Raw genomic sequence first — 27,094 nt, forward strand, 5'->3', positions numbered from 1 at the left:
CCTACCACAGAGCCTGGACAACATGCAATCATTGAGGGACCAATGAATTCCACATTGCATCGGTATGTCAGGATGTCTGTCTGTGATCTAAAACGCAAAAGACGGGTCATGCAACATGACAATGATCCAAAACACAGGAGTAAATCAACAACAGAGTGGCTCAAATAAGAAATTAGAATGGCCAAGTCAGAGTCCTGACCTTAATCCCATTAAAATGCTGAGGTGTGAACTGAAGCAGGCCGTTCAAGCAAGACATCCCAAAAATATACATAAACAGAAACAGTTGTGTATAGAGGAATGGGCCAAAATACCGCCTAGCCGCTGTGCAGGTCTGCTCAGCAGCTACATAAAGCATTTTGTTGATCTTATTGCCAATAAAGGAGGTTCTACTAGTTACTAAATATAAGGGTTCACATACTTTTCTATCAATGACCTTGATTGTTTAAACCATTTGTTCAATAAAGATATGGCAATGTAAAATCTTGTGTGTTGTTTGTTAAATAAGACTTAAATAAGTCTTTATTTATTATCATGACTTAAATGAAGATCGGGTCACATTTTAGGAGCCATTCATGCAGAAATTCAGATAATTCCAAAGGGTTCACAAACTTTCTCACAACTGTAAATGTAACATAACATGAAATGTGGTAATGTATTGGCCCAATTATTAAATTAATAAGATACTGACTTTAGCCCCATTATCCAGCAGTGAGTGTAGAAAATAAATCTGATCGTGCCAGCTGGTCTCTGCTACTGCAGTAGGATGCATCTACTAAGCATCAATAGAAATAACTTACAATTGCAGTGCAGTTATCAAAAAGACTCTTTGTAGCAGGTGCACTGGCATTTTATTGAACTGACACAAATGAATTCTGCCTATTAACATTTGTAAACAACAATTTATGGGAACTGCCATGAAAGTCACAGCCTAGAATCCTTTGTATTCTCATTTGAAAACTGTACACCTGTGATGCATGCATTGCACCAGTTTTCAAATGCTCTTTTGGGAAAGACCAATTCCTCTCATAAAGCCCTTACAAATATGTACCATTCAGTGGTCTCTGTGCCCTGAATGGCATTTATCATTCCAGTCCATCTGAAAAATGTTCAATGGGGCTCAAGGTTCACATAACCATTGTTACACAATCTACATGCAACATACAGTATATTGACTTTCTGGAATTTTGTCACACCAGAATAAACACACAGCAAGGCAGTAAGTGAGGTCCCAGGACTTAATGTAGTACCATGTGTTCAGGTTACCATCAATCAGTGCAGTGGATTTCAGCATCTTAACTCAGATGGTCTGACTGCTGTCTTTATGCCTCACAATGATCTGCTATGAGGTGACGTGATTCATGTTCTCCCATATCTTAGTCTACAATTCAGACTTCGAGCTTAATGTTTTGCCAGGTTAAAAATTGCTGGTTGTGACCACCCTAGACAGTAAGTTATAGAGCAGTGATTTAGTCCAGGTTCCGGCAAACTGATGGCACAATATTCTCTTGATGAGCAGGACATACACTGCTCTCCAAAAGCATTGGCCAGTGAAGACAAAATTGCTGTTTTTGCTGTATACTCAAGCAAATCAGACTTGACATGAAAAGATGAATAAGGCAAAAGTATTGGCCAATGGGTCTGGAGGCATTTTCTTGTATGCAGGAAGACAAGATGTTTCTGTAGACTTCTGAAGTCCTTCTGCTGCTACAGTCATTAATTACATCAGAAAAGATGAGCGAGTCAGTTCCAGAGGCAGCCATATATGCCCAAGCCATGACACTTCCTCCACCATATTTCACATATGAGAAGCTTTGGATTGTCTGCAGTTCCTTTCTCCACACTTTAACCTTGCCAGCACTTTGATGGCAGATTAACTTGATCTCCTCTGTCCATAGCGCTGATTCCAGAACTCCGCTGGCTCGTCTGAGTTCTTTTTAGACCATTTTAAACTGGCCTTTCTATTTTCGGTGCTGATGAGAGGGTTGAATCTTGCAGCGCAGCCTTTGTAATTCTGCTGTTGAAGTCTACTTTGAACAGTGGATTGTGATCAATTCATCCCAGCACTATGGAGGTAGTTAATGATTTCAGCAACAGTTTTACGAGTTTTTTTTTTAAGAGATCGTTTTTCTGTCATGAGCTGCAGTAGTTTTCCTTGGCCACATTGGTTGCTGATTGCTAGGGACACCAGTGGTTTCTTTCTTTCTTTCTTTCTTTTTCAAGATATTCCATTTGTTGGTTTTGCCATGCCCTGTTTTTGTGCTATGGTTCTGATTGAATTATTTTCTCTCAGGATCCAAATTGCTTTCTGTTCTTCTTCAAACAGTTCTTCAGTCTTCATGTTGATTTAAGCCTGCAGACTCCAAAGGTAGACACCAAAGGGAAGAGGAAAGGCTTAATCTAACACTACCCATTCAGAGCTCTTTTACGCTTATGTAAACATGCAACAGGAAACACCTACCTAATAAGAAACAGCTGGCAGCCAGGTGTCCCAATACTAATGCTCACCTGAAATGGGGAGATTGAACACCACAAAGTGCTATTATAATAAAATGGTACATCAGATAAACACAGAAATAAAAGCTGACATTCTGTTCTTTTGCCTCATATTAATCTTTTCATTTGAAATCCAAGTAGTATACAGCAAAAGTAGCAACTTTGGACTTCACTGTCCTATTTGTTATAGAAGGCACGGTAGGTTTCTTTATTTTCACCAGGCTTGACATTCAAGAGGTTACATCACCTCATCACCTGTGCCCAATCACCCCTTTCATTAAGTGAAGTGATTCAGTTCTTAGGTAATAGCCAAAATCACTAGGGCATCATGGTGAGTCTTGAATGGTTAATTATTATAATGTTAAAAACATATAATCAAAAATCCATACACATTTTTTATACAAGAACTTGAATGCAGTTTCTTTTGATGTTTGTTTATGTAACATTTTATCAGGGGAAGATCATAAATTGAGCACTTAAGCATTATGTTTTTGATATTTTATAAGGTCTACATTATTTACTTTTTGGGTTAAGTGTGTGGTTTGGATAAAAGAATTATATAATTTCAAAGTTTATTTTTACAGCTACATAATATTGCAGCCCCTTGACCTACAAGAGGTGAAGGTTGCCAACAATAGGAGTCCACTTGGCTTATTTAGTTTTGTTTCTTGGCTCATGGTGACCTGAGGATCTCATCCATTTAGTGATTTGGTGGACAGTTCACTAGGGAAGCAATCTAACATTAGACTAGTCCGTTGTGAAAACGTTGTGATTCAGGCGATCGCTTCGCACCCATTTTCAGATTACATGGATCATCCATTGTAGGAATGTATATACAGTATGAGCTATATAGAAGTTTTAAGGTATTTAAACTAGTTTATAATATAAATTAATACTATAATGTGTCTAGATTATCTAGAGTTAAACTGTGCAGTGAACAGGAGTTACTCACATACGTGAAAAATAAAACAACGTAAAAGTATTTCTCCACCTATTTTTAATAAAAAAGTTAAAAGTTTGTCAGGATTTGTGAAAAAAAGGAGTCATTTAGAATTGACCTGTGAACTATCTCTCTGCTGCTAATTCCACATCCTCTGTCTGAATGGAGTAAAGCTTTGTATTTTTAGTTAATTGATTTTAGCCCTCTCCAAAAAAAATCACATTGCCTTCCATCATGTGATTCCCGTCTACTTTCAACTTGTTAATCGGAACGGACTGCGAATTTGAACAAACGAGCTACTGGGAAGGGACTGTACTCAGGGGGAGACACAGCAGATTGGTTTGAAACTATTTCTGCTAGCAATTCTTTCTTTACGTCTGTCAATCCAAAGACATAACGCCCCTCATTGCAAGAATCCTTTAATTGCATTAAAGTTTTGTTGGGAGAACTGTCCACTTTTCCAGCTACCGTTCACTACTGCTTTGCATCCAGTTCGGGGATCTCTGTTTAATGACAGAATTTTAGATGGCAGAAGAACTGTTAATATTTTCGCATGGAAAACTTACAGGGGTAAGTTAAGGTTATTACTCAAAGCAGGCTTAATTACTCGATTCTCCCTCGTCAGGTCTCAAAACGTCTACCTGAGTGGCGCGGTACAAATAGCAATTAAATGCTTTCATAACTGCGGGGTACCTCTTTTTTTTTTGGTGCAGTCTTTTTAAGTAAATGACATCAGAAGCTTTTATAACTCTAATAAAATTAATTATCCAGCTGTAAGAATGCGTGAATAGTAACAAAAATACCTTCACATCTGCAAAACATAATAATTTGTGTTAATGTCTTAGCGCTGTTGCTAGAACTGAAATCGGCAAACATTTTTGTTATTCAGTTTGGCGTTTTGTTGAAACCACCTGTATAATAATGGTATAATTAGCTAAATATAACTTTACTAGCTTGACCATTTGCTTACGTGTTTTTTTTTGTAATTGTTCTGACTTTGATGGAAACGTGTATGTATGGATAATACATATGCCACAACTACTGTTGCAAAGGGTTGCCTGTCGATAGTCCCTGGTTTGACATCCAGTTGAGTATATAAAAATTTACAGATGCCTTGGTTTCCTTTTGTCGCGCACTTCTTAAAGTCTTTTCTAATCAAGACAGTTTTATGTTTAGGTAGGATTTACTTTGTATTGTCGAAATATTGTTAAATACAGTATATGTCGAATTTGGGGGTTTTATATATAGGCATATATTACGTTTTATATTCGGATTAATACTATTTGATTCTGGCTCACAAAATTGGACTGGTTTAACCGCGTGTTCAGCCAGGAATTTCACAGTATCCTTCCAATGCTTTGAGTTAATTAACTTTGAGGCGGAATGTCCAACTCGGGCTGGTGTATCTGCAGGTTAGTTTGGTCTCCTTAAAATGACAACACCTGGAAAGTTTGGAGAAGCTGTTCAGCTGGTCCGATCAAGCCAGGAATTAGCTATTTTAGAGTCTAGTTGGAGTAGAAACTCGCGGGCAAACTGGTCCTACAACACCAGGGTAGTAAATTATATCTCAAATAATTACTGTTAGAAAATCGAGAGTTAAATCCTCTACATTGTAGGTCCTGATGTTACATATATTTTGAAACCTTCAGTGTTTTATTAATATTGGTGTTATTAATACTACACTAATGTAAGTATGTACCAAACACCAATTTTGGTATTTGCTTGACTTAATTTAGGCTTCCAGTCTTCCAGCCTTTCAGCACTGCCTTGTCATCTTAAACATCTTGTTGCAAGACATCGTGTTCCAAACAGCAGTTTTCTCCTTGTCTCATGAGAACTCAGAAGCTAAGCAAGGCAAGGCTTGGTCATTCCTGGGAGACTTCAAAGAAAAACAGGTTGCTACTGTGAGTGGTGTTGGTGATGCAGTAAGCAACGCTGTTTCTTTCTCTGGACTAGAATATCCCAACCAATGCAACCATGACAAGGGGCACTGTTATAAAGAGATGCCATCCTTCAGATGAGACATTAAACTGAGGGCTTTGGTCATTAAAAGATCCCATTGCTGTCCTTAACAATGTTAACACCTGTGCACTGCCTAAATTCCATTTTGATCTTAAGCAATCTTACATATACCTAAAGTTCCAACTTCAATTGATGAGATAACTTCTCAGGTCTCTGGCTCACCTGCTGTGCAGTGGAGCTGCTGTGCCTCATCCAGCAGACTTCTGCACTTCAGTGAATCACTATGGACATGAGTGGGTGATACACTGTAGCAACAAATGCATCACCATGTAACTCACAACTGGCAGCCTATTGACGCTCAGCAGGTGTGAGCCTGGTCAGTACCTGGATGAGAGACCTCCTGGGAAAGCTAAGGTTGCTGCAGGACGTGGTGATAGTGGGACCAGTAGGGAGCACTCACCCTGGGGTCTGTGTGGGTCCTAATGCCCCAGGTAGTGATGGGGACACTATACTTTAAAAAGGTGTGGTTCTTTGGGTGAGACATAAAACTGAGGCCCTGACTCTCTGGTTATTAAAAATCCCAGGGCATTTTTCAAAAAGAGTTGGGCCAGTGTCCTGGCCAGATTTCCCATTGGCCATTATCAATCGTGGCCTCCTCACAATTCCCGTCTATGAATTGGCTTCTTTACTCTATTCTTCTCCCCACTAATAGCTGATGTGTGGTTCTGGTGCATCATCCAGGTGGGGCTCCACATTGGTGGTGGTGGAGGGGAGTCCCATTACCTGTAAAGCGCTTTGAGTGGAGTGTCCAGAAAAGTGCTATGAAAGTGTAAGAAATTATTATTATTACCTTTTTTACTGCCAAAAAACATGGCCTACTTGCTCTTGAAGGTACTAAACCCATTTTATTTCCAGTTCTTGCCACTGCTTCTTATTGAAGTACAGTAGCTTACTGTACTTCTACATCTGAGTTGCAGCAATGGGAATGATTAATCATTTTGCATTATTTAATGTGAATCACAAAATTATGTAAAGGGAACACTTCTTGCTCTGTCTTTACAATCAGTATTTAATCAGATTAAGTTGTTCTGAAGAGAGTTTATCAGTGACCACTGGTGAACTCGTGAAGAATGCTTTCTCTAGTGGCACAGTTAAGATTGACTGCTTGTCACAAGGCAACATTGTTTTAATGTCTGGCCTCACATGTGCCTGTGTAAGTAACCATATCTAACCATTTACAGAGTAAATTAAGTTTTCAGTACATGCCTTGTACGATTTTTTTTCTTTACAAGCCTTAGAAAAATGCATCGTTTCGATTTGGTTTTTTTTCTTTCAGTTGGAATGATCACATGCAAAACAATCATTAACTTTGTTCTCAGAGTTGAAGACAAGTTTTTAAGATGATGTGCCATTTTGAGGACATTTTGAGCAATATTTTATTTGCATGCTGCAGTATTCCAATAAAATAAAAGCTAGAAAATTAAGGAATATGTGTTATAACAGTAGTTCAGGGACAGCTCACAGAATTGTGCTATTCATGCTTCGTAGGAAGTCATGTAAGGAGCCTGTCAGAAGTGGAATGCATTGTCTTGAAATGTAGATCCTTGACAGTTTGTTTAAGAATAAAATCTCCATTAATCTGGAACCATTCCTATGCTTTCTTTGCTATTACTCAAGTCTTTAAAACAATTTCAGTGACAAAGTTGTTAAAATGTAGCAAGCCAGACAACCATTTTTCATCAGTCCAGTCTAAAGGACAGGAAATGCTAAACTGTAAAACAACTGAAATCCCAGTTTCTTGCCAAAATTTATGGCTCAAATTATTCATTTGTATCTTGACTTGGAAGGCATCTGTATGTTTAGGGCAGTTTAGTGCCCAGTTAGGTTCTGTAGGTTCAGCAGCTGGCCTTGACAGAGCTGTCTCTGAACACCTGATAGAGCAGCCTGTTTTGAAAGAAGTAGGGTAGAGCTGACAGTTGCTGTCAACAACAGATCCTGTGTAATATCTGTGTAATGAAAACCTGTGGTGGAAATACTGTGATTTGTGAAGATTGCATGCCCCCTAAAAAGGCTTTTTTATGGCTTTTTCACCTGCGAAGTGCTTTTTGTTCCTTTTTTGAATTTCAATACGGTTGGTTCTAATTGGACCTCACACAATGATTACGTTGGCTAAATATGTGATTGAGGAATTGCGGTAACATTTCACTCTGGGCACTAGTTTGATCTGAAATATTATGGTACCAGAGTGCTCTTTCTAATGTCCAGATGGATCTGCTCCCACTGCAACACTACAGTATAAGTGGTTTGTTGAAGTGAAACAGTCCTTTTGGTTTACCCATACTGTCTTAACTGCACTCTTTACAGTCATAAAATAATGGAAAATAAAAGTTTTGTGTGGTAATAAAGATTAGCTGCTTGGTTTCCTTCATTTTAGTAGCATCATTAACATTGCAATGGTGCTTTTAAGATCTTAGGAGAAAGAATGTCTGCTTACCTTTTTAGTGCTTTTAATACTTGAGCTTTATGCAATATCATCTTGCCCTAAGAGGTTGCAGAGTTAGAATGTCTTGAATTTTAGGCCTGTTCTTTATTTTCTTGGTTCACTATGTTGGGCACTGATATTATGTCTAAAAAATCTCCAGATTAAAATGAGTATGCCAAGAGATTGTGGGATTATCATTTGCACAGTGCTTCAACTCGGGTGATTTGTACCAGCCTTCCTAATGAATGTATGCATGATGTAAGTAAAGATTCCAGATAGTGTCTGCTGCTTTGTGTATGTGGTGTGTAACTAATGCCATGTTATGTAAATCAAGAAATTTAAAATAGTAAAGTTACATACAAAGTGACTTAATAGCACTACTGGGGCATAGCACTCAGAATTCCTCTTAAAACCACTTCTTGATTAAATGTAATTTTTCTGGGAGCTAAGCAATAAGCTTTTCTGGAACACTCTTGCAAAACCTGTTGGTAAACTTCTGTCAAAACAGATGAAATACGGCTTAGGGCTAACTGTTAATTTGTGCATTCTTTGTAACCAGCAAAATGTCAGAAGTAACAAGTTCAACTTAAAAGGTAGAAAACCATATTATTAAAGTCTTGTTTGTAACACTTGTTCCTTATCTTCAGTGAAGTGGCTCATTTTATTCTAGGAAAGCCTGAGCAGTTTTGGTGTTTCTTTTAAACCTTTCAAATCCTGTGTGAGATATTTCTGTTTAAGCAACATGCAACTGACATCTTTGTTGTAAATTTATTTTTTGGAGTTTATTTTTGAATAGCATTTAGCATTTCATCCCTCATTTTTTTATCAGGTTTGGGTGTTTTTTCAGAAATCCACAGATATAAAAAATGGAAGAGAATTTGAAAGACTGTTTGGGAACGAAATCTGTATTTTCTGTTGCCAAATGAATGTTGTTGTTTTTTTGCGGAAATCCATATTATATAATTAAAAGAGGAGCACAGCCAAAGCTCACAATTTAGTCAGTTTATTTACAGTATTATACATTATATAAACCAGCATTTCCACTTTCTTTTTTATGCATTGGTACCATGTATAAACTCTGAAACAGCAGGATATCTGCAGAGACCTCTTGTGAATTTGGTTTAATTTCATCTTTTAAAATAGGTGACAAAAAGCCTTTTTACATTCTTTTCCATCTTCAGACGATCTCTGAACCAAAGGGAACAGAGAGTCAGTGAGGCCACTCATATCAATACCCAGTTCAATCCTGTCTTCACCTGCAGACTCTTATCAAGGGACGATGGCAGAGCTGTACATTGGAGATTTCCAATGACCACGGTGTCTGTAAAATTAAAAGGACAAGATCTGCTGATCGTTTCACCTTTTATGTCTTGGTCGGTAGTCTTGATTTGTTTTATTTTTATCACAGGCCACGGTTGATACTGGAAATGCAGTTTGCTGTTTTCTTCCAAAAAATGTTGTTCCCATATATAATTTTTTTTTTCCTCTCCAGTGGTTGTTTGCAGCTTGTTTCTTTTATTCTTGTTTATGTGAATAAACAATAATGTCCAGTGTCCTTTACTGGGTATATTCTCTCACATACAATGTTTTCCTTTGTGCTATTTAAAAAGCTGCCTCCTAAGTGAGAGAACCTTAGAACACTGTTCGGATTGACAGGGTTATGCGTCAATAGTGTTTTGTATGAAACTTTAAAAATGATTTTCAGTGGAAGATGTACCATTAAAAAAACTGGATGTTCATCTAACCTGTTGACTAATTATGATTGGGTAGTGAACGTTTGCTAGAACCACATGTATTTATACTGCAAATTAGAACACCTGCCTTCAATAAGCCAATGATTAAAAATAGGTGACATAATTTATCCTAGAACCTTGAAAAGGTCACCTACATTAGTTTTAGATTCCTAATAATATTTTGGAGGAGTAAGAGATTCCTCGTGAAGATTAATTTAAGAAAATAACTTCATTAAGTGGCGCTAAATATGTTTGTGAAATTTGGCTTTATATTCCTGTATGTTTTTTTTTTCCTTATGCAAAGAAAGAATTCAGGTGGAAATGTTGTGTGCCTTAATGCTTTTCATGTAATATTTTGTCACAAAATAGTTTAACAAATTATAAGAAAAGCTTCCCCTGGGAGAAAAAAAAAAACATTATGTACTCTAGGAACAGCCAATGAACGGTCTTATTAACTCAGAACATAATAAGAGCCTGCACAACCTAGACTTTTTTTACAGAGCTCTGGTCAAAGCTTCCTTAAGGACTGACTACGGGAGAACACATTGTGTGTTTGTGACACTGCATAGTGCTTAACACAACTAATATGGATCATTAAAGCCGAGAAGGAATACATGCTTTTCTTCTTATTTTTAAAAGCAATGAAAATATTTGGAGAGGTAAGGTAACTGTTTTGGATGTTGTTGTTTTGTAATGTTTGCTTCTTGTTGGCTAATGTACAAAAGTTTCATTCTTGAAGTATAAGCTTTCTGAAGAGGGGGAGAAATGGGGAATTATTTACCAAAACATCAAGACTTGCCTTTTCAATGCATATAACATCAAAAAATAAACAACAATAAATAGCATGTACAGGTTTGCTTTCTACATACACAGTACAGGGATTGCTGGGCTGTTAAAAGGGTGTAAAATACAGATAAATGAGCTTCTCAATTTTTAAAAGAAAATCTTGTTTAAAGAACCTCCAAGTTCTCTGACACAGGCCATTTGTTGTTCTGTTTACTGATGATGCCATTACTTTGTAGTAATACATAATTAGAGTATGGTACACTTAACATCTTGAAAAAATTCCCTTGTAAATTCAACAAATACATCAAATTCTGGGTTGTGACATTTTCTCCGCTTAGTTTTTTTCCTCTACTTATTTTTTTTTCTTCAAACCCCATTAAAAGTGACAGAATGAGCAGAAATGTTCTTTATTTCCAGCACCTCACCTCATCGCTACTTGCTGTAGCTTTTCTTTCTTCCTTCGGCTCTTCCATGCTCTATGGCTATAACCTGGCTGTGGTCAACTCGCCAGCAGAGGTGAGTAATGATATCAACCACTAAAATTGATCTTCTGGCAAAGCTAATACAGCCGTAAGAGTGAAGGTCTGTTTTTCTTCATAGGAAGCCCTTTTTCCTAGTTTCGACAGTAGAATTGTCAATGTACAAAATGTGGAGGAACCAAATAAAGACAACTGACTAAAGTAGGGTTTTAGTGTAACGTCTGAAGTATTAGCCTGGATTTTTTTCAAATTCTGTGCAACACTTAAAAGAAGTGCCTAACAACGTAATCTAGTCAGACATCCTTGATCCTTTTAATTGGAGAAGGATGATGTACAGAATGCAGCACATTGAGGTCACAGCTAATTTCAGTCCACTCTTAATTTGTGGAATTTTATAGAAATATGTAAGAAAAACCTGTTGTTTTAATGTCCGTAACTTCTTTTAAGGAATTGTTTTAGACATTTCTTAAATTTTTCCACTTTTTCTGTCCACCTATTTGGAGTGGGCTAATTCAGACTGACTGCTACAATCCTGTGAGGCATGAATTATAGCAGACCTGATCTCTATAAAGTATTTTCAACATTAATTATCCCTCCCTCCACAAACATATCTTTAAGAACTTTTTTGTGGAGCTCCTCTCTGTGGGTTTTCGAGTATTGTGTGAAAGAACATTGTGTCCACACTTTAAAAAGTCTGTTAATGTTTTTCCGATAGAATTACTGATCATCAGACCAAGAAGAGCCCCACAGTCCATCATAAAATTGACCTAATCAAATAAAATGAATGTTGTGTAGTTCTTTAGTTTTTCAGCTAAAACACTGAAACCCTTGGTGAATGAAGTGTGCTGTGTTACATTTTCCCAACACTGTGTTGATTCATTAACTAGAGTAAGATGATGTATAAAAAAGACACAGCACTGGGATTTCATTACTTTGTGTCCTGGAATAGTCTGGGATAGAGAGACTGGGGTCACATGCACAGGACTCTGTCTTTCAGTTGGCTCTGATTCTGGTGTTTCTGTAAATTAAGAAGAACTCCTTTGTGCTTGGATCCAACTACTAAATCTAATGATTTAGACAGTTTATGTGGAAAAGAAGACCGCAATGAGAATAGGCAATATTTCTGAAGATTGAATTGCTGGTGATGGTGAAAATTTGGTGAAATGTTGAAAGCTTCCCTTGCCTGATTAAATCAGCATGTGTGATTCTTATGGGATACTGTACATAATTTTGATTTAAGCCTGGGTTTATGGAAGAAATGTCAGATCTGTACCACTAAACAAGTGTGTAAATGTGAGAAATATTACTTGTTGATTTGTGCAATCTTGCCCCAGTGGCTGAAATTTCAGATATCCTTTAATGAGGCCTCTGCATTCTGTCTAAACATCCTCAGTATCTCTTTTTTTCTAATGTGCTGGATAAACTAGTAATATTAAGCTATTCCCAGAGCATTGATATAGAACAGAAATTATGCAGTTAGCACATTGAATTCTGTCTCAGATTGCCATTGTTTTGAGACCAGCTTATTACATTTGTGTTCAACAACCGATCATTTACACACAGCCTTCAAAAGTGAGCTGGCATGTCTGCACTAAAAATAACACATCTTGATAAAGCATCCATTTCTGACATTTTTAAAAAATAGGATTTGGGGGATTTCCCATTAAAGTCAAAACTAGTTTCTCTGATGTGTTGAAAAATTATTGCACAGCATAATGTCCATTCTCTAATTTTGGAATAATTACAAAGCCCCAAGCAAACCACCTGAGTTCTCACACATCCATAAGTATCTATTTTAGCTTCTGTAATGAAGTTTCCAGAATGAAGACAGCTCCTATTCCAACAGAATAGAAACCTTGTCTATTTTTTTTCTGTTTTACCTATCTGTTATATATAGAGTGTTCTAAAATAATTGGCCTATGAGAACAACTCTATCATGAAACTATACCATGAAGCTGTAAAATGTGGCACACATGCATAAGTTAATATAGATAATTATTTACACCACCAATGCAAGGATCATTGGCGCCCCTGATGTCATCATGCAGAAGTGCATATGAGCTGTTACATGTCCTATGTTTCCTGAGGTTCAATATCTGGATGTATCCAATTCCCTGCACATTATCATGCAGCTGTTGGACTATGCAAGCCTACATTAGGAGAACCCTATATCCGTCTGCTGGTATCGTTGTTACTTTAAATGAATCTGCTTTTCTTCTTAGTACATTAAAGACTTTTACAACCACTCCGTTGTGAATCGTAATGGCAGCAGCCTGAGTGAGGAGTCCCTGACGCTGATGTATTCTCTGACGGTGTCAGTGTTTGCCATTGGGGGCCTGCTGGGCTCCTTGCTAGTGGGCGTGCTGGTTACAAAGTTTGGAAGGTAAGCTACCATCAGTACCATTCTGTAGGATCCAGACTGTGAGAGTAAAACCCGGACTGGATCAGACTTCTACTGGATCCGGACTGTTAGAGGAAAAACCCAGACTGGATCAGTTTTTCAGTTGAGCCAGACTGTTAGAGTAAAACCGGACTGGATCAGTTTTTCAGTGGAGCCGGACTGTTAGAGTAAAACCCGGACTGGATGAGACTTCTCCTGAATCCGGACTGTTAGAAGTAAACCTGGACTGGATCAGTTTTTCAGTGGATCTGGACTGCTATATTAAAACCCGGACTGGATCAGTTTTTCAGTGGATCTGGACTGCTATAGTAAAACCCGGACTGGATCAGACTTCCACAGGATCCAGGCTGTTGGAATTAAACCCAGACTGGATCAGACTTGTACTGGATCCGGACTGCTAGAGTAAAACCCGGAATGGATCATATGTTCAGTGGAGCCGGACTGTTAGAGTAAAACCCAGACTGGATCATATTTTCAGTGGAGCAGGACTGCTATAGTTAAACCCGGACTGGATCATATTGTCAATGGAGCCGGACTGTTAGAGTGAAACCCGGACTGGATCAGACTTCCACTGGATCCGGACTGTTAGAGTAAAACCCAGACTGGATCAGACTTGTACTGGATCTGGACTGTTAGAGTAAAACCCGGACTGGATCATATTGTCAATGGAGCCGGACTGCTAGAGTTAAACCCGGACTGGATCAGACTTCCAGACTGGATCAGTTTTTTCAGTGGATCCGGACTGTTAGAGTAAAACCTGGACTGGATCATATTTTCAGTGGAGCCGGACTGCTAGAGTATAGCCTGGACTGGATCAGACTTGTACTGGATCTGGACTGCTTGAGTAAAACCTGGACTGGATCAGACTTGTACTGGATCTGGACTGCTTGAGTAAAACCCGGACTGGATCATAATTTCATTGGATCCAGACTGTTAGAGTAAAACCCGGACTGGATTAGACTTCAACTGGATCCGGACTGCTAGAGTAAAACCCGGACTTGATCAGATTTCCACTAGATTTCCCATGAAATGATCTGCTCTGGGTTTTTTCTCTCCCAGTCAGGATCCCATGGAAAGATCCACTCAGGGTTTTACTCTAACAGTCCAGATCCATTGATTTTCTTCATGAACAACTCCTCAATGCCCTTAATTGTACCTGATGAGAATTTTGCAGTTAGCTGACAGTACATGATGTTAAGAACACTTATACCTCTCACAGAGTCTGTTGTCTTTCGGCAGGAAAGGGACACTAGTGAAATCCACAATACTAGTGTTCATTTCAGGGGCTCTGATGGGCTTCAGTCGGATCTGTGGCTCTCCGGAAATGGTTATTATAGGACGTTTCATTACTGGGATACATTCAGGTACTTGTGGGCCTCACTCTTCAAACAGTTCAGAAGTGCTTGAATAATCTCTGCAGTAAGTTTTGTTATGCGGAACTTACCTGTATCTTTGAAAAGTCAATTTAAATTATTATTTAACTGGTTAAGTGAATGTCAAAAACTGTGGTAAAGTCTTCATGAAAGTATCACTATCTGAAGCCCTGTTGTAAATATAAAGCAGATTTGTCTTGCTTGGTCTTGTAGGTCAGGAAAAAAATTATACTAAGATACACTCCTTTAGTATGCATTATTTACAGCTACTGTATGTAAAGATAGGAATCACCAATACTCATTTGTCTCTGTTTTAATGCCTGTATGTACTGTATATTAAAAGGTCACGTTAAGTTTTTAAATGCTATCAAAGACAATTTTTTAAAGTTTGTTAGAATTGTTTTGAATTGGGTATCTGTATTCTGTGTAGGAAAAGGAGCAGTCAAACTATTTGCTTAAGTGATAGAAGTAATTCATTTATTAAGTTTCTGCATAGTTAAATCGCAGGATTTTGAAAGGTGTTCCAAGCCAGACTGAGTCTTGTGAAAGTATCGCTGTTACATGTGATGAATCCACTCCTCCCTACAGGGATTTCTCTGAGTGTGGTCCCCATGTACCTGGGAGAGATTGCTCCAAAGAATCTGCGAGGTTTCCTGGGTCTCATGCCCAGCATCTTCATCTGTGTGGGTGTTTTCATGGCTCAGGTCCTGGGTCTCCATGAGCTGCTTGGAAAGGTATAGAGTATATGAATGATTGTCATCTAAAGACGTTTCTGATTTGTGCCCTGAAAAAGTCTCTGTGATTATCTTAGTTTGACTGTAGTTGGAAATTTCAGGCCTGTTTTAAGGTATGGTTTGGGTAACGGTTAGGCACAGGGCTAAAGCGAGGAGTAGTTAGAACTGGAAGTTGAGGTTGCACAAACAACTCAAGATTCTCCAGGAGATGCTGCGAGTTTGTAAGTGGAGATATAGAAAACCTATTCATAACAGTTTCATGTTCAAGTTAATGGAACTTCATGGGGACTGGTCTTGTAATACATAGAAAATTGAAAAAAGGAATTTCCATTAAGTTTAAAATATCTCTTCAGTGTCGCCCAACCAAGACCAACAAGGGACAACCTGTCTTTTAGATTTCACTGAACAGAATGTTTTTTTTTTCCCTCACAAGCTGTTATTACCCAATTATTTTGCTTTAGGCTTTTTTACTGTCACTTAGACAGGCCAACATTAAAAACAAAATAGATTTGGCATACAGTTGTGTACATTTGCAGTTTTGTGTTATGAAATGTGACCTATTAATGGCATTACGTCATTATAAGGCAATAGCATCAAAATGTCATGTCTGGAGTGCGTGTATTGTGAGGCTGAAGTAGGTTTGTGTGCTGAATGTTCGCAGGAAGAGCACTGGCCCCTGTTCCTCTCCCTTGTGGTAGCTCCCACTTTCATTCAGCTGTTACTTCTGCCCTGGTTCCCCGAAAGTCCTCGATACCTGCTGATAGAGAAGCACAATGTCCACGCCACTATCACAGGTAAGAGCTGTCCAGCATACAGGCCCAGCTCCTCCACTCTGCTCTCCTTATAAGTCACCCCTTGCCTGAAGTTCTCGAAGTAGGAGTTTGGGAACTCGCTCCCCGATGTGTTATTGAAGCTGATGCCAAGCAACAGCTGGATGAGATCCTTGGATCAATTAGCTATCTGTACTAACTGCTGAATTGCATCCTTTTGTTTGTAACCTTTCTTATACTGGCGTCAGTTATTTCATAAATATATTGGAACTTGTTCACCTGATCACATTTTAAAATACAGGCCATCAGCTACTTTTCTGGGACTTTGTGATGTCTGTTGATGTTTAGATAAAAAGATGCAAAGAGTTGGTGAGGAAATGCCTGGTCACAAAAGCACAAATTACATGGAAAATGGGAAGAATGTATTCATACCTTTTGGCTTATGAATGTTTTCTTTACTTAACGTTAATTGATACATTTTCAGTAAACGTTTGACAATTGGCTGATTCATGGTAAGCTCTTTCTATACTTTAATATAAAAAAAAATGCTGTTCTAATTGTTGTTTAAGCTTTTCTAATGAGGCTGTGGAGTCTCATATCTCTTAAGTCTCATATGAAACCTTACTGATGTTCTGATGTGCACTGGACATGTTTACTAAGCAATAACAGTAACGTATTGCAGATGTACTCCATAAATGCCCTTATTTTTTAAATGGTTAATGGCTAATTATCACATTAAAAGTAGCATTATTGTCACACTGTGACTTAGGTAGGTTTTACATTTTTGTTTCATCCAAACTAAACCTTTTTTGTATTTAATCCCATTGAGCCATTTCCACAATGCACCATATTCTGTTGACTTTTAAATGCTTTTGGCTTTAGACTTTCTTCTTCAAGGTCATAATGGTAAATTAATTGGTAATATTCCATTCTGTCTCCAGAAAAGAGGCTTTACTAGTGGCTTTAAAATCAGTCAACCTCATCATTCATTGTGGAGTATGGCTAGAAAGAGCTTGCAGTAATCCTGGGAGTAAAAAAAAAACAGAAAGAGACTCCTAATTGACTTTGTAATAAATCATTGTGCAAAACCATTGAGCAACACATTCTCTGGCTGATAAGCAAATTAAGATTTAAAATGAGCATGGGGATGAAATTGTAAACGCTTTACATCAATATTGTTTAAAATAAGTTTTGTGTTCTGCTTTTGGTGTTGTCACTGATGTGTTCCAGGACTTCTTTTTGTGAATAGACAGTCAGATTTAACTGAATTTTTGCTTTTGTGTAATTTGAACAGCATTACAACAAAATGCTGAAATTATTTTGTTTTTTTATTTAAATATAAGTACATGTTTCACTATTGGTCTTCAGTAATGTTCAAGTAACAGTTTATTCCATGCTTGAAAAGAGAAGAAAAGAAATACAAAGTTTCCGCCATGGAGCTTTCTTTGGGTCCACAGCCAGAAGAAGAAGAGTCCACAGCCGAAACGTTGTTTCTTTTCTTCTCTTTTCAGCATGGAATAAACCTATTACTTGTTCTTTTGCAGCCTACGCATGCTGATGCAGCTACCTACGTGAACTACAATAATGTTCTCTTACCGCAAAGATGCAATACTTTTTCTTGAACTGCCTTATAAGAATATAATTGAAACTCCTGCATACCAGTGTATGATTAGTGTTGTTGTCTCATGGCTCCTGGGTTTGATTATAGACCCAGATTCACACAGATTCCTTGTGAGGTTTTTGCCTGGGTTTCTTCTAGGTGCTTTGGTTTCCTCCTCCTGTCCCCCAACAAACAGTTGTTGTCTTTAAATCATCCATGTGTGCTTGTGTATGCATGCGCCCTGTGCTAGACTGGTACTCTAGCCAGGGTGCGATGCTATCTTGTGCCTCATGCTTCTGGTATGGGCTCTAGTTTGCCACAGCCCTTGTCAGGGTGTGTGACTTTCTGATGACTTTCCAGTGATGGATGAACAATGGAAACACCTGGCAAGAAAAGCTGTACTGTACCTGCGCTGGAGTTCACCTTTACTAGGAACGGTATAAAAAGAAGATCACTTTATTAGCCATACACAATTTCTTGCATTAGGAATTTGTCTTTTCGCATACCCCAGCTTGCTCTCCATGAGACACACAGGCAGGGAGAGAGAAGCTTGGGATCAGAGAGCAGGGTCAGCCATTTATGTGGCGCCCCCAAACAATCAGGATACAGGGGACCACTTGATCTGCAGTCAAATGATCTACCACTGAGCTATATCCCCTATATATAAATAAGAAGAATAGCTAGTGTTAATACAGAATATGCTTGGCTTTTTTCCCCTAGCTTAGTAGTTCTGTTTGTTTTTTGGTCGGGATATTATTAGATTGTCATGACATCCGGACTGGTGCGTAGTTTTCACTTTGGTGCCTGTTGCCCCCTGCAGCTCTGAAATGGTATCGTGCCAAGTGTAACATCCAGGCAGAAATTGAGGAGATGCAGGAGGAGCAGCGCTCTCTCTCCACAGTGAACACAGTGTCAGTGTGGCACCTTATTCTGGACACCTCTGTGCGCTGGCAGGTCGTCTCCATCGTCGTCATCAACATTGGCATGCAGCTGTCTGGCATCGATGCAGTAAGACTCCGCACCGGCTACAGCTGAGCTACAAACGGGAGCCGTCCTAGTCTCGGGACATGAAAGGAAAGCAGAGGGCACCACACAGACCACTTAGGAGTCAAGCTTGCTTGAAACGGTTCAGTGATCTAGAAAATCCTCTAACCAGTTTAAAAAAACATTGAGAGCTTCATAACAAAACATAACTGACCTCCATTCATTCCTTTCTTCACTATATTTAGATCTGGCATTTTATAGTACCTTTATTAGGCAGCATGTGACAGGCGTATTTTAGATTTGATTTTCACAGTGACCATTATCCACTCCATTTAAATCCGTTTCCTTCAGCCGGTTTAGGTGGTACTGTGAAGGCACTTTGTTTAGTGCCACTGATATTATGGAAGCTACAGCCACGGCCGGCATTAATCAGCGGCATATATTGCAATTAGTTTTTTTTTTTTTGTTGGGCTATATTAGAGCTAGTGTTCTTTCTTGCTAACTTGGACAATGATGTTCCAGAAAACCTTTCTGCAAAACCCCCTGATATATTTCCCCTGTTAGAACTACAAGCCTAAAATCCATGGAGTCTCCTCTTTCAGATCTGGTTCTACACTAATGCCATTTTTGAGAATGCTGGGATTCCCAGGCCTCAGATCCAGTACACAACAGTGGGAACAGGAGCAATCGAGGTCATTGCAGGACTTATAGGGGTGAGTGTGACATACAGTATGACTTATTTTAATCTTGGAATATTGGATTGAGAAGGGACCTTATGTATTTCAACTGCTTTTTGGATGGAGCATTATAGCATTAACAGTTTTGATTCAATTGAATCCAGCTGTTTTGCCACTCCACAACAAAGAGGCTTGGTTCAGGAATCAGGATGAAATGGACACAGTTTTTCATGAGAAACAGCGGTGGGATTTTGACAAGGACTAAAAATGTGATTTAAAATAAAAACTCAAGAACTATAGAGAGGTTATAAAAGGCAAGTGGCCTTTCAGCTCGTCTCAATCCCGGTTTATTGATCCAAAATCCTCAAGCCACTTCTCTTCATCTAAAACTTGCATTCAGCCCCTTCAATAACTTGAGCAAACCCCTAAAACTGTTGTTAACAGGGACTTTAACAAGAGACATATATAAATATGATAGGCCAGATGCTCCAGTGCTGTCTCCAAAGACAGGTAGGCCTGTTCTGGTAATCTTTAATATACTTCACTTTACCCTGTGTGTATTGGAATTTCAGGAGTTGCTGGCCAAAGCTATATAACCCTGAATTAGATTAGACATCTATTAGGGAGAGCGATGTGTCTCGTTTCATCCCAGGAGTGACTGCCTCCCCTTCCTTGCCCCACCTTTCATAAACATAATAGAGGACAAGCTTGAGGAGCCGTCTTTATTTCTCTCTCTCAGATCTGGGGAGTGCCTGTTTGCAAGTCGGCTTTTAGCATTGGAGTACAATAGCAGGACCGCAGTTAGTCATGAGAACTCATAGCTCCGTCAGTGTCGATTGGCCCTCAGTGGGGAGGTAAATGGCACCCCAAGGAGGCCGGGAGATTGGTTATAAAATTACAGCGATTCTTCCTGCTGTCATCTTTTTGCTTCCTTTAAGTTATCACGTTCCTTTTGGTTTTTCATTCTTATTTTTTATTTCTATTCCATTAGGAAAATAAAAGTTTTAAGCTAAAACACAAGTTTTTTTTTCCTGTCATGATCGCTTTGAGTTGGTTTTTTTTAAGGTGGTACAGTAGCTCTCAATTCCCAGTCAATCCGTAATATGGAAGTTTAATTTCAGGTTGGAGCTGTGCTGAAGTGGCACAGATTTGTAAGTTTTCTGGTCATTGATAACTTCAGACAACTTCAGTCTCTTTGAAAATGAGGTGTGCTCATTAATTCTGTAGTCAGTCTTTGATGAAAACTGTACACCATGAAATGGCTAAGGGGCTGAATAGTATTTGTTCTTCAAAGTGAATCTCCCTCACTGGCATTTCCCCATGCTGCTCCCTTTCCCCAGTGCTTCACCATTGAAAGGCTCGGGAGGCGACCATTAATGATTGGTGGCTTCAGTTTCATGGGAATCTGCTGCGCAGGGATCACGATTTCCTTGGTCTTACAGGTATGTCTCCTTATGGCAGGCGTGCTCTTTAAAATCCTGCAGTGGTGAGGTCTGCCCATGTCTTGTGTAGATCTTGAGCTATTATAGTGACTCGGTTCTTGTTTATATTGGAGGTGTATTCCAGGGAGGATACAAGTTTGAAAAATGATGTTCCTTTCCAACAATGTGGAGGCACAGACATCGTAATAGTGCTCACCTTACTGGCTCAATACTTCAGCTTTGTTGTCTGTACAGTTCAGTTTCACTGAACATTATCCAAGACTGTAACTGGTAGTAAGACAGTAGGCTGTGAGACTGAGACATGATAACTGCAGTCTTTTGTCGAGAGCACTTCCAGGAATTATGTTCTAGTGTTTGTTATGATGTATGTGCTGTACAGGTTTGTAAAGATGCCATGCAGTCTTTACGTTTGAGACAGTTTGTCCTCACCATGTTATGTTAGTAATCTGCTCTTCATTATCCCATTTTGTTTGCATGCTGCCAGACCTATCTGTCCTTCATGCGCTATGTCAGCGTGGCCTGTGTGGTGGGAATCATCGCAGGGTTCTGCATTGGTCCAGGTTGGTGACAGTCATGAACATGCCGTATTTTGATTCTATATGCACATATACAGTAACAATAGCAAAATGGAGGAATGAATCTGGTTTTTCTAGCTTTCTTTTAAAGTAGCCTGTTTCTGTTGCCTTTACCAGAGAATCCAAACTTCATTTATGGATTTTTCTTATGTGCCGTGCCAACACATACCATTACCATTAATCTGGAAGAAAGGGGTTTTAGAGATCTGCAAAATGTGTAGGCACCATTGAGACATGAAACCATATCCAGCTGAGAAGGAATATGAGGCCTGTTCTTTTCATGAAGATGGTATGGTCAGCAGAAATGGCCAAGTATATCTATCATATCTGCTTAATTCTGCTGTTCTCTAGCATGGTTTCTTCATAGATTTCTTACCTCAAGTTTATGTTTCTACAAGTCTTATAGGATTTTTGGTGCCTTTTTAACTTATGATACCATTCGTTAAGGGTAGCATTACTTATTTAGAAGCAGAATTATGTTCTTCAAATTACTGAGGTTGTTTGAATGCAGATACCTTCCAGATGTCTATAGCTGTGGTCAGAAATTGGAGAAGTCCCTTTATTTTGACATCTTCTGAAGAAAGAGTCCAAAATATCATCCTGCCTTTTTAAACTTTCCTATGGGGAAAAAGTTGGAATATAAAGAATAGCTGAAGTGCATTAGCTCTGTATAAAAATGATAAATGGGAGCCTGAGTGGTTTACACAATTGATGTATTATCAGACCCTCTAACAAATCTATAATTCATTCTCAGTCGAGAATTTCTATCGCTGTAATTACATCTTTAATTAGGATTTTTATGGCTCATTGTTCATAAACAATGATGAATATGACTTTTTAAGACAAAATCCTGCATGAACAATGAATATCGGACTTGGTTCCTTATAAATTTGACTACATTAAGCTTCTTCTCTCAATTATCATGCACAAATAATGAAGTGGCATCTTCGCTTGTTCCTAAACTCATTAGGTTTGAAAAAACACCTCGTGTCTGCTTATTTTTCAGTTGTAACCAAAAGGGATTAGAAGTTAAGCATTGGAACCATCTGTAGTTTCAGCATACAGAGAAAACAAGTAGCTCATTAAACTGTTTTTATTATTATTGTTGTATTCCTGATCACTAATGTATTAAAGTGTGATTCTTCTCAAAAGTAGTTTAATAATGCATTTTTTCAGATAATTTATTTTTCATCTGTATATCTATGCATTTTATTTTGCAAACTATACACTGTAAGTAAAATATCAACAGAATGCTATGTATGCAATAATTTGAATATATTCATACAATCACAATTGCATGCACTGTCTTTGGAGTTTCCGTCGATAAAGAGTGAAATGATGAAGAAAGATGATATACTGTAAGTTCCTCCAAGTCAGCAGCTAGCTAGCAATTCTTCTCACTGGCTTCTAATACAACAGAAGGCATTGCACCTCCTGAAGATTACCCTTCAGTGAGTTTCTTGGAATCCCATGGAATCACAGGTGACAGTTATTTTAACATGAGACCAAAGTGACCTATGTTGGGGGGGAGCTGAATTGCCTGATGAAACCTAGAGACGACAGCCAGACTTTGAAACCGTTTCCTTCAGAAGCCCTATAGATGTGTGAACAGCGGTGTTTGCCTTCCATCTGTGCAGCCGGTGTGCCTTTCCTGATGACGGCCGAACTGTTCAAGCAGTCCCACCGCCCTGCGGCCTACATCGTGGGCGGCTCGCTCAACTGGATCTCCAACTTCACTGTCGGCTTCGTCTTCCCCTTCCTGCAAGTAAGGAGGAATCCCATGGGTCTCGCTGGCTTGTGCTGGCTGCGTGTTTACCTACTCAAAACTAACACATAACCCCCCCCCAACCCTGCTCTAAAATAGAGGTAGACAAACAGTAGAAGAATTAAAAGCTTAAAAGCCACTGCATTTGTTTTAGAGGGGGTATTGTGGCCTGGTATGCACTAATCCTGTAATTAGTTTTAAGTTGTTTATATCTGGTTGTGAAGAATCAGCAAGTTTGAATTCCCTTCAGAAAAAAGCTAACTTTGCTCCAGCTGCAAAGGAAATCTGCCTTTTTTAAAGTTCTAGGCTGCACATTTAAGTTATTTACTTTCATGCTTGTCCTTTTTTATTTCCGATTTATTCAGATTAAGGGTTTTTGTCAGAAGCGCAGTGAAGTAATGTTTGGTATGGGAAGCAAAAATAAGGCTGCAATGTCACCTTTGAGTAGATTCAGGAGCACAGTAGTTCCACGTTGTCTGAGTAACACTTTTCCTGTTTTACCATACTGAGAAAAATATTTATGCAACAATTAAGGAATATAATATTATAATGAAGGTTTTATCTTCGGCATAATATACAGTAGACCTACTTGTATTTCAGTCTGTCTGGAGGTAAAAACACCTGCTTTTACTAATTCAGGTTTTTTTCTTCAGCAGGCTGCATAGTGCCATCTAGTGGAATTAAGACAAATTTTGGTTTAAGTATCTCGCATCTTAACAGATTCCCCATGTCCCACTTTTGACACAATAACCAAAGATCTAATTTGGGAACTATCAAGTCTTCATGTGGTTCTGTCATGCAGGGGGGATGTGTGCAAATATTAATGTAAATAATATTATTATCACTGTGCTCCACTGAAGGTTTGCATTTTTAATGCTAACCTGAATTCAGCATGATTAAAAATCAGTGGGTGCTCCCCACCAGTTGAATAACTGTGCTGGAGCTTTGCATTGCTTTTGAGTACTTAAAAATACAAGATATCGCAGCAAAGCGTATGACAAAGGGAAAAAATGTTTCCAAGTGCTTCATGAAAGGGGGTGACCTAGAGAAATGGGATTCTCTCAGAAGGACCAACAGCTTTTCCCAATTCTCCCCTGAGTGAAAAACTGTTTGCTCATCCTTTGTGCAGATGTCCGCTGGAGCTTTCTGCTACCTGATTTTCTGTGGGATCTGTCTCTCGGTGGCGGGCTATGTCTACTTCATTATCCCCGAGACTAAGAACAAGACCTTCATGGAGATAAGTCAGATGTTTTCCTCCAAAGAACCTGTCATCCAACCTCTGGTGCAAAGCAGCCCTGACCAGCTGAAGCTCAAGAAGATGAACAGTTATGGCGCTCTGGAAAATGGCTTCCTGGAATTTGACAGTTCCATGTCCTTCCCCTGAGACTGGAAAGAAAGAAGGATGTCATCGCTTGAGAATCTATTGTTGATGAGTGCTCAAATGTGGCAAACTACACGTGGGTTTTTTTCTTCTTGTTGTTGTGTTTTTTTTTGGCAGTAATCGGCACATGATGTCACATCACATTCCACTGAGTTTCTGATTTCTGTAGCTAAATTGAGTACATCAACTGGACTGAAGTATTTAAGAAACCTCCAACTAAAGCTTGACAGATTGTGACCTTTTTTTGAGCTCACACTTTTACCAATGTTTTACCAAACTTTGTTAGAAAGAAGATAAGAAGATCATTTACAGTATACTATTTCAAAGTAGTGTTAAACTCTTAACAGTCCTTCTACTGGGGCATGTCTTTTTAGCATTCTGATTTCTATGATAAAAAGGAGTTTATGTGTCTTTCCAGGGAAACAGAGCTGAAGAAATTAATCCAGTCAAGTGAAAATTAGGCTGGAACTGAAAGAAATAATGGAATAAACACATATAAAATGTATCTGAGTGTCATAAGAGTCTGAGGGTACTGAAACATGTGGCTTATTCCAGAAATAAGTACATTATCTCCTTGACATGTAATAACGAATTCGATTTTTTAAAATTATACTGTATATGAGCTTTTGTGTATGACGGTGCCACCAATAAAGATGATACAGCTTGTGAATCTTCTTGGAACATGTCACTATTAAAAAGATTTCTCTTGTACTGTACCAAATATTGAATATAATCACTGCAGCAGAGGCAGTGATTATGTCATTACCTTTACTTATTTATACAGGCAGTGGCCTGCAAAAACAAGAAAATGTGCAGTAGATTTAAAAAATAACTCCATCCATCTATTTTCTGACTGCTTTATCCAGTACAGGGTCACAGGCTAAGGTCTCAGAGACTAACCTGGCAAGCAATGGGTGCAATGTGGAATATAGCCTGGACAGGACACCTGGCCATCACAGGGCACACATGGACACAAACACTCAGTGGGGCCAGTTTTTCCAGAAGCCAATTAACCTACCAGTATATCTTTGGGCTGTGGGAGGAAACCAGTGAACATACAAACTCCACATAAATAGCGCCCCAGGGCCCCAGCACTAACAGCTCTGCCACCCACAAATGCAACTCACCCAGTTTAAATAAAAAACTGTCTACACTTACCCCATTTGATAACATAGGAAGTGAAACATACATCTAAAAGTCAGCACAAAATTATTTTACTTAAAATAAAAACTACTTTACTTATTTACTCAGTAAAAATTTCTCTAGGAATGTTGTCCAGTATTAAGTTCTTCTGATCTTGACAGTTTCGATTCTACTGAGCCAGTAACTGCTTGAAGTCTGCCTAGTTTCACTGACAGTTTTTCATTCACATACCATTTAAGGGCAGACCAATCTTGCTGACCTATGGAAAAGTTTGAATCAATTTTCTATTTGGTGAAATGTCTTTTCATTTTATAGCTGTCTTAGAGTACTCTACAATGTCAAATTTTAACATTTGTTTTAATTTTCAATTTTCTTAAGTTGATGATTTATCACTTGTCTATAAGTAACTTCCTCCTGTGTCAGTAAATCCATTTGATAACTAATTTTGTTGCATCATTTACACTATCGATCTCTAATGTTGCTTTGTACCTGCTCTTTCTCTCCCAGTTCCAGTTTTGTATTTTCTGTGTCAGTGTTTAGTTTCTCCTAGAGAATGTGTAAATGTGAATACCTATACTCTTGAACTGGTAAAAACTGAAAATGACAGTCCACATTTTGCATAGTTTCTTCTAAAATCCTGTGAATTAAACTTCCAAAGGAATCTTTAAGTGCCAGATTTCTAGGTCCCATGGTGGTAAATAGGCACAAGAATCTTTTTAAGGAGCTTTATTTTAAAGAGGTTCCTTGTAACTGCAGAAGGAGTCTTGTGCCCTCAAGCTAACTAATTTGAGCAAATGGCTGTTTTTTGCATATCGAGCACATGTGAAAAAAACAATTTCCTTAACAGATGGCAAGGATTTATATTTGAGTATTTACTTAGTCAAAAGCAATGTTTTGGTTCAATAAATGGTGTACTCGAATCCATCCACCGCCTGCGAGGAACGCATTTTTTGGATCAGAAGGCCCATTCTAAGGTTTCCCTTGGACTGTGCTTTTTAAAACGCCTTTGTGTGACAACAGGTCTCATATCTGCCCTCTGGTGGTGTTTATTTTTTTGACCATGTGTTCCAAATAGGACATCTGATCTCAAATTGTACTGCTTAAGTTCTCTGACAGACAAAAATGAAAGAACTTTATCACATGCAAATTATGGATCTTTGTTACGTAGAGTAACTACTAACATAGCCTTGTCTTCTATTTATTAAGTGCTTATCAACCTTCAGTCTCTTCCCTGCTTCATTCCAACACTGTAGACAAAGTGACCCCCAGTGTCCTGACCATTCCACTGGGTTTGCACGATCTGCCCTTCATTACATTTCTCCTTAATTCCTTCTCCATTCCTAGGTAAGTAGATTCTCGCTTCTCCATTTGACC

General features: G+C 38.6%; 1 protein-coding gene across 4 annotated transcripts; it reads left to right on the plus strand.

Moving 5' to 3' along the window:
- The first annotated feature begins 2,785 nt into the window (after positions 1–2,785).
- On the plus strand, positions 2,786–25,252 carry LOC148661633 (solute carrier family 2, facilitated glucose transporter member 9-like). 4 transcript variants are annotated; one of them, XM_088635654.1, is made up of 12 exons: positions 2,786–2,824; positions 10,814–10,912; positions 13,098–13,258; positions 14,516–14,640; positions 15,238–15,383; positions 16,045–16,177; positions 18,574–18,761; positions 19,340–19,450; positions 20,755–20,856; positions 21,341–21,416; positions 23,069–23,196; positions 24,326–25,252. In XM_088635654.1, the coding sequence occupies exons 1-12, from the start codon at positions 2,822–2,824 to the stop codon at positions 24,578–24,580; spliced, it is 1,527 nt and encodes a 508-aa protein (XP_088491780.1). In that variant the 5' UTR covers positions 2,786–2,821; the 3' UTR covers positions 24,581–25,252. The 4 variants fall into 4 exon arrangements, with proteins under 4 accessions (XP_088491780.1, XP_088491781.1, XP_088491778.1 ...); XM_088635655.1 differs by lacking the exons at positions 2,786–2,824; positions 24,326–25,252 and adding exons at positions 3,647–4,003; positions 23,850–23,886; XM_088635652.1 differs by lacking the exon at positions 2,786–2,824 and adding an exon at positions 3,652–4,003.
- Positions 25,253–27,094: the final 1,842 nt, after the last annotated feature.

This window comes from Lepisosteus platostomus, chromosome 6 (genome assembly GCF_059453375.1).
Source record: "Lepisosteus platostomus isolate fLepPlt1 chromosome 6, fLepPlt1.hap1, whole genome shotgun sequence".
Taxonomy (NCBI): domain Eukaryota; kingdom Metazoa; phylum Chordata; class Actinopteri; order Semionotiformes; family Lepisosteidae; genus Lepisosteus; species Lepisosteus platostomus.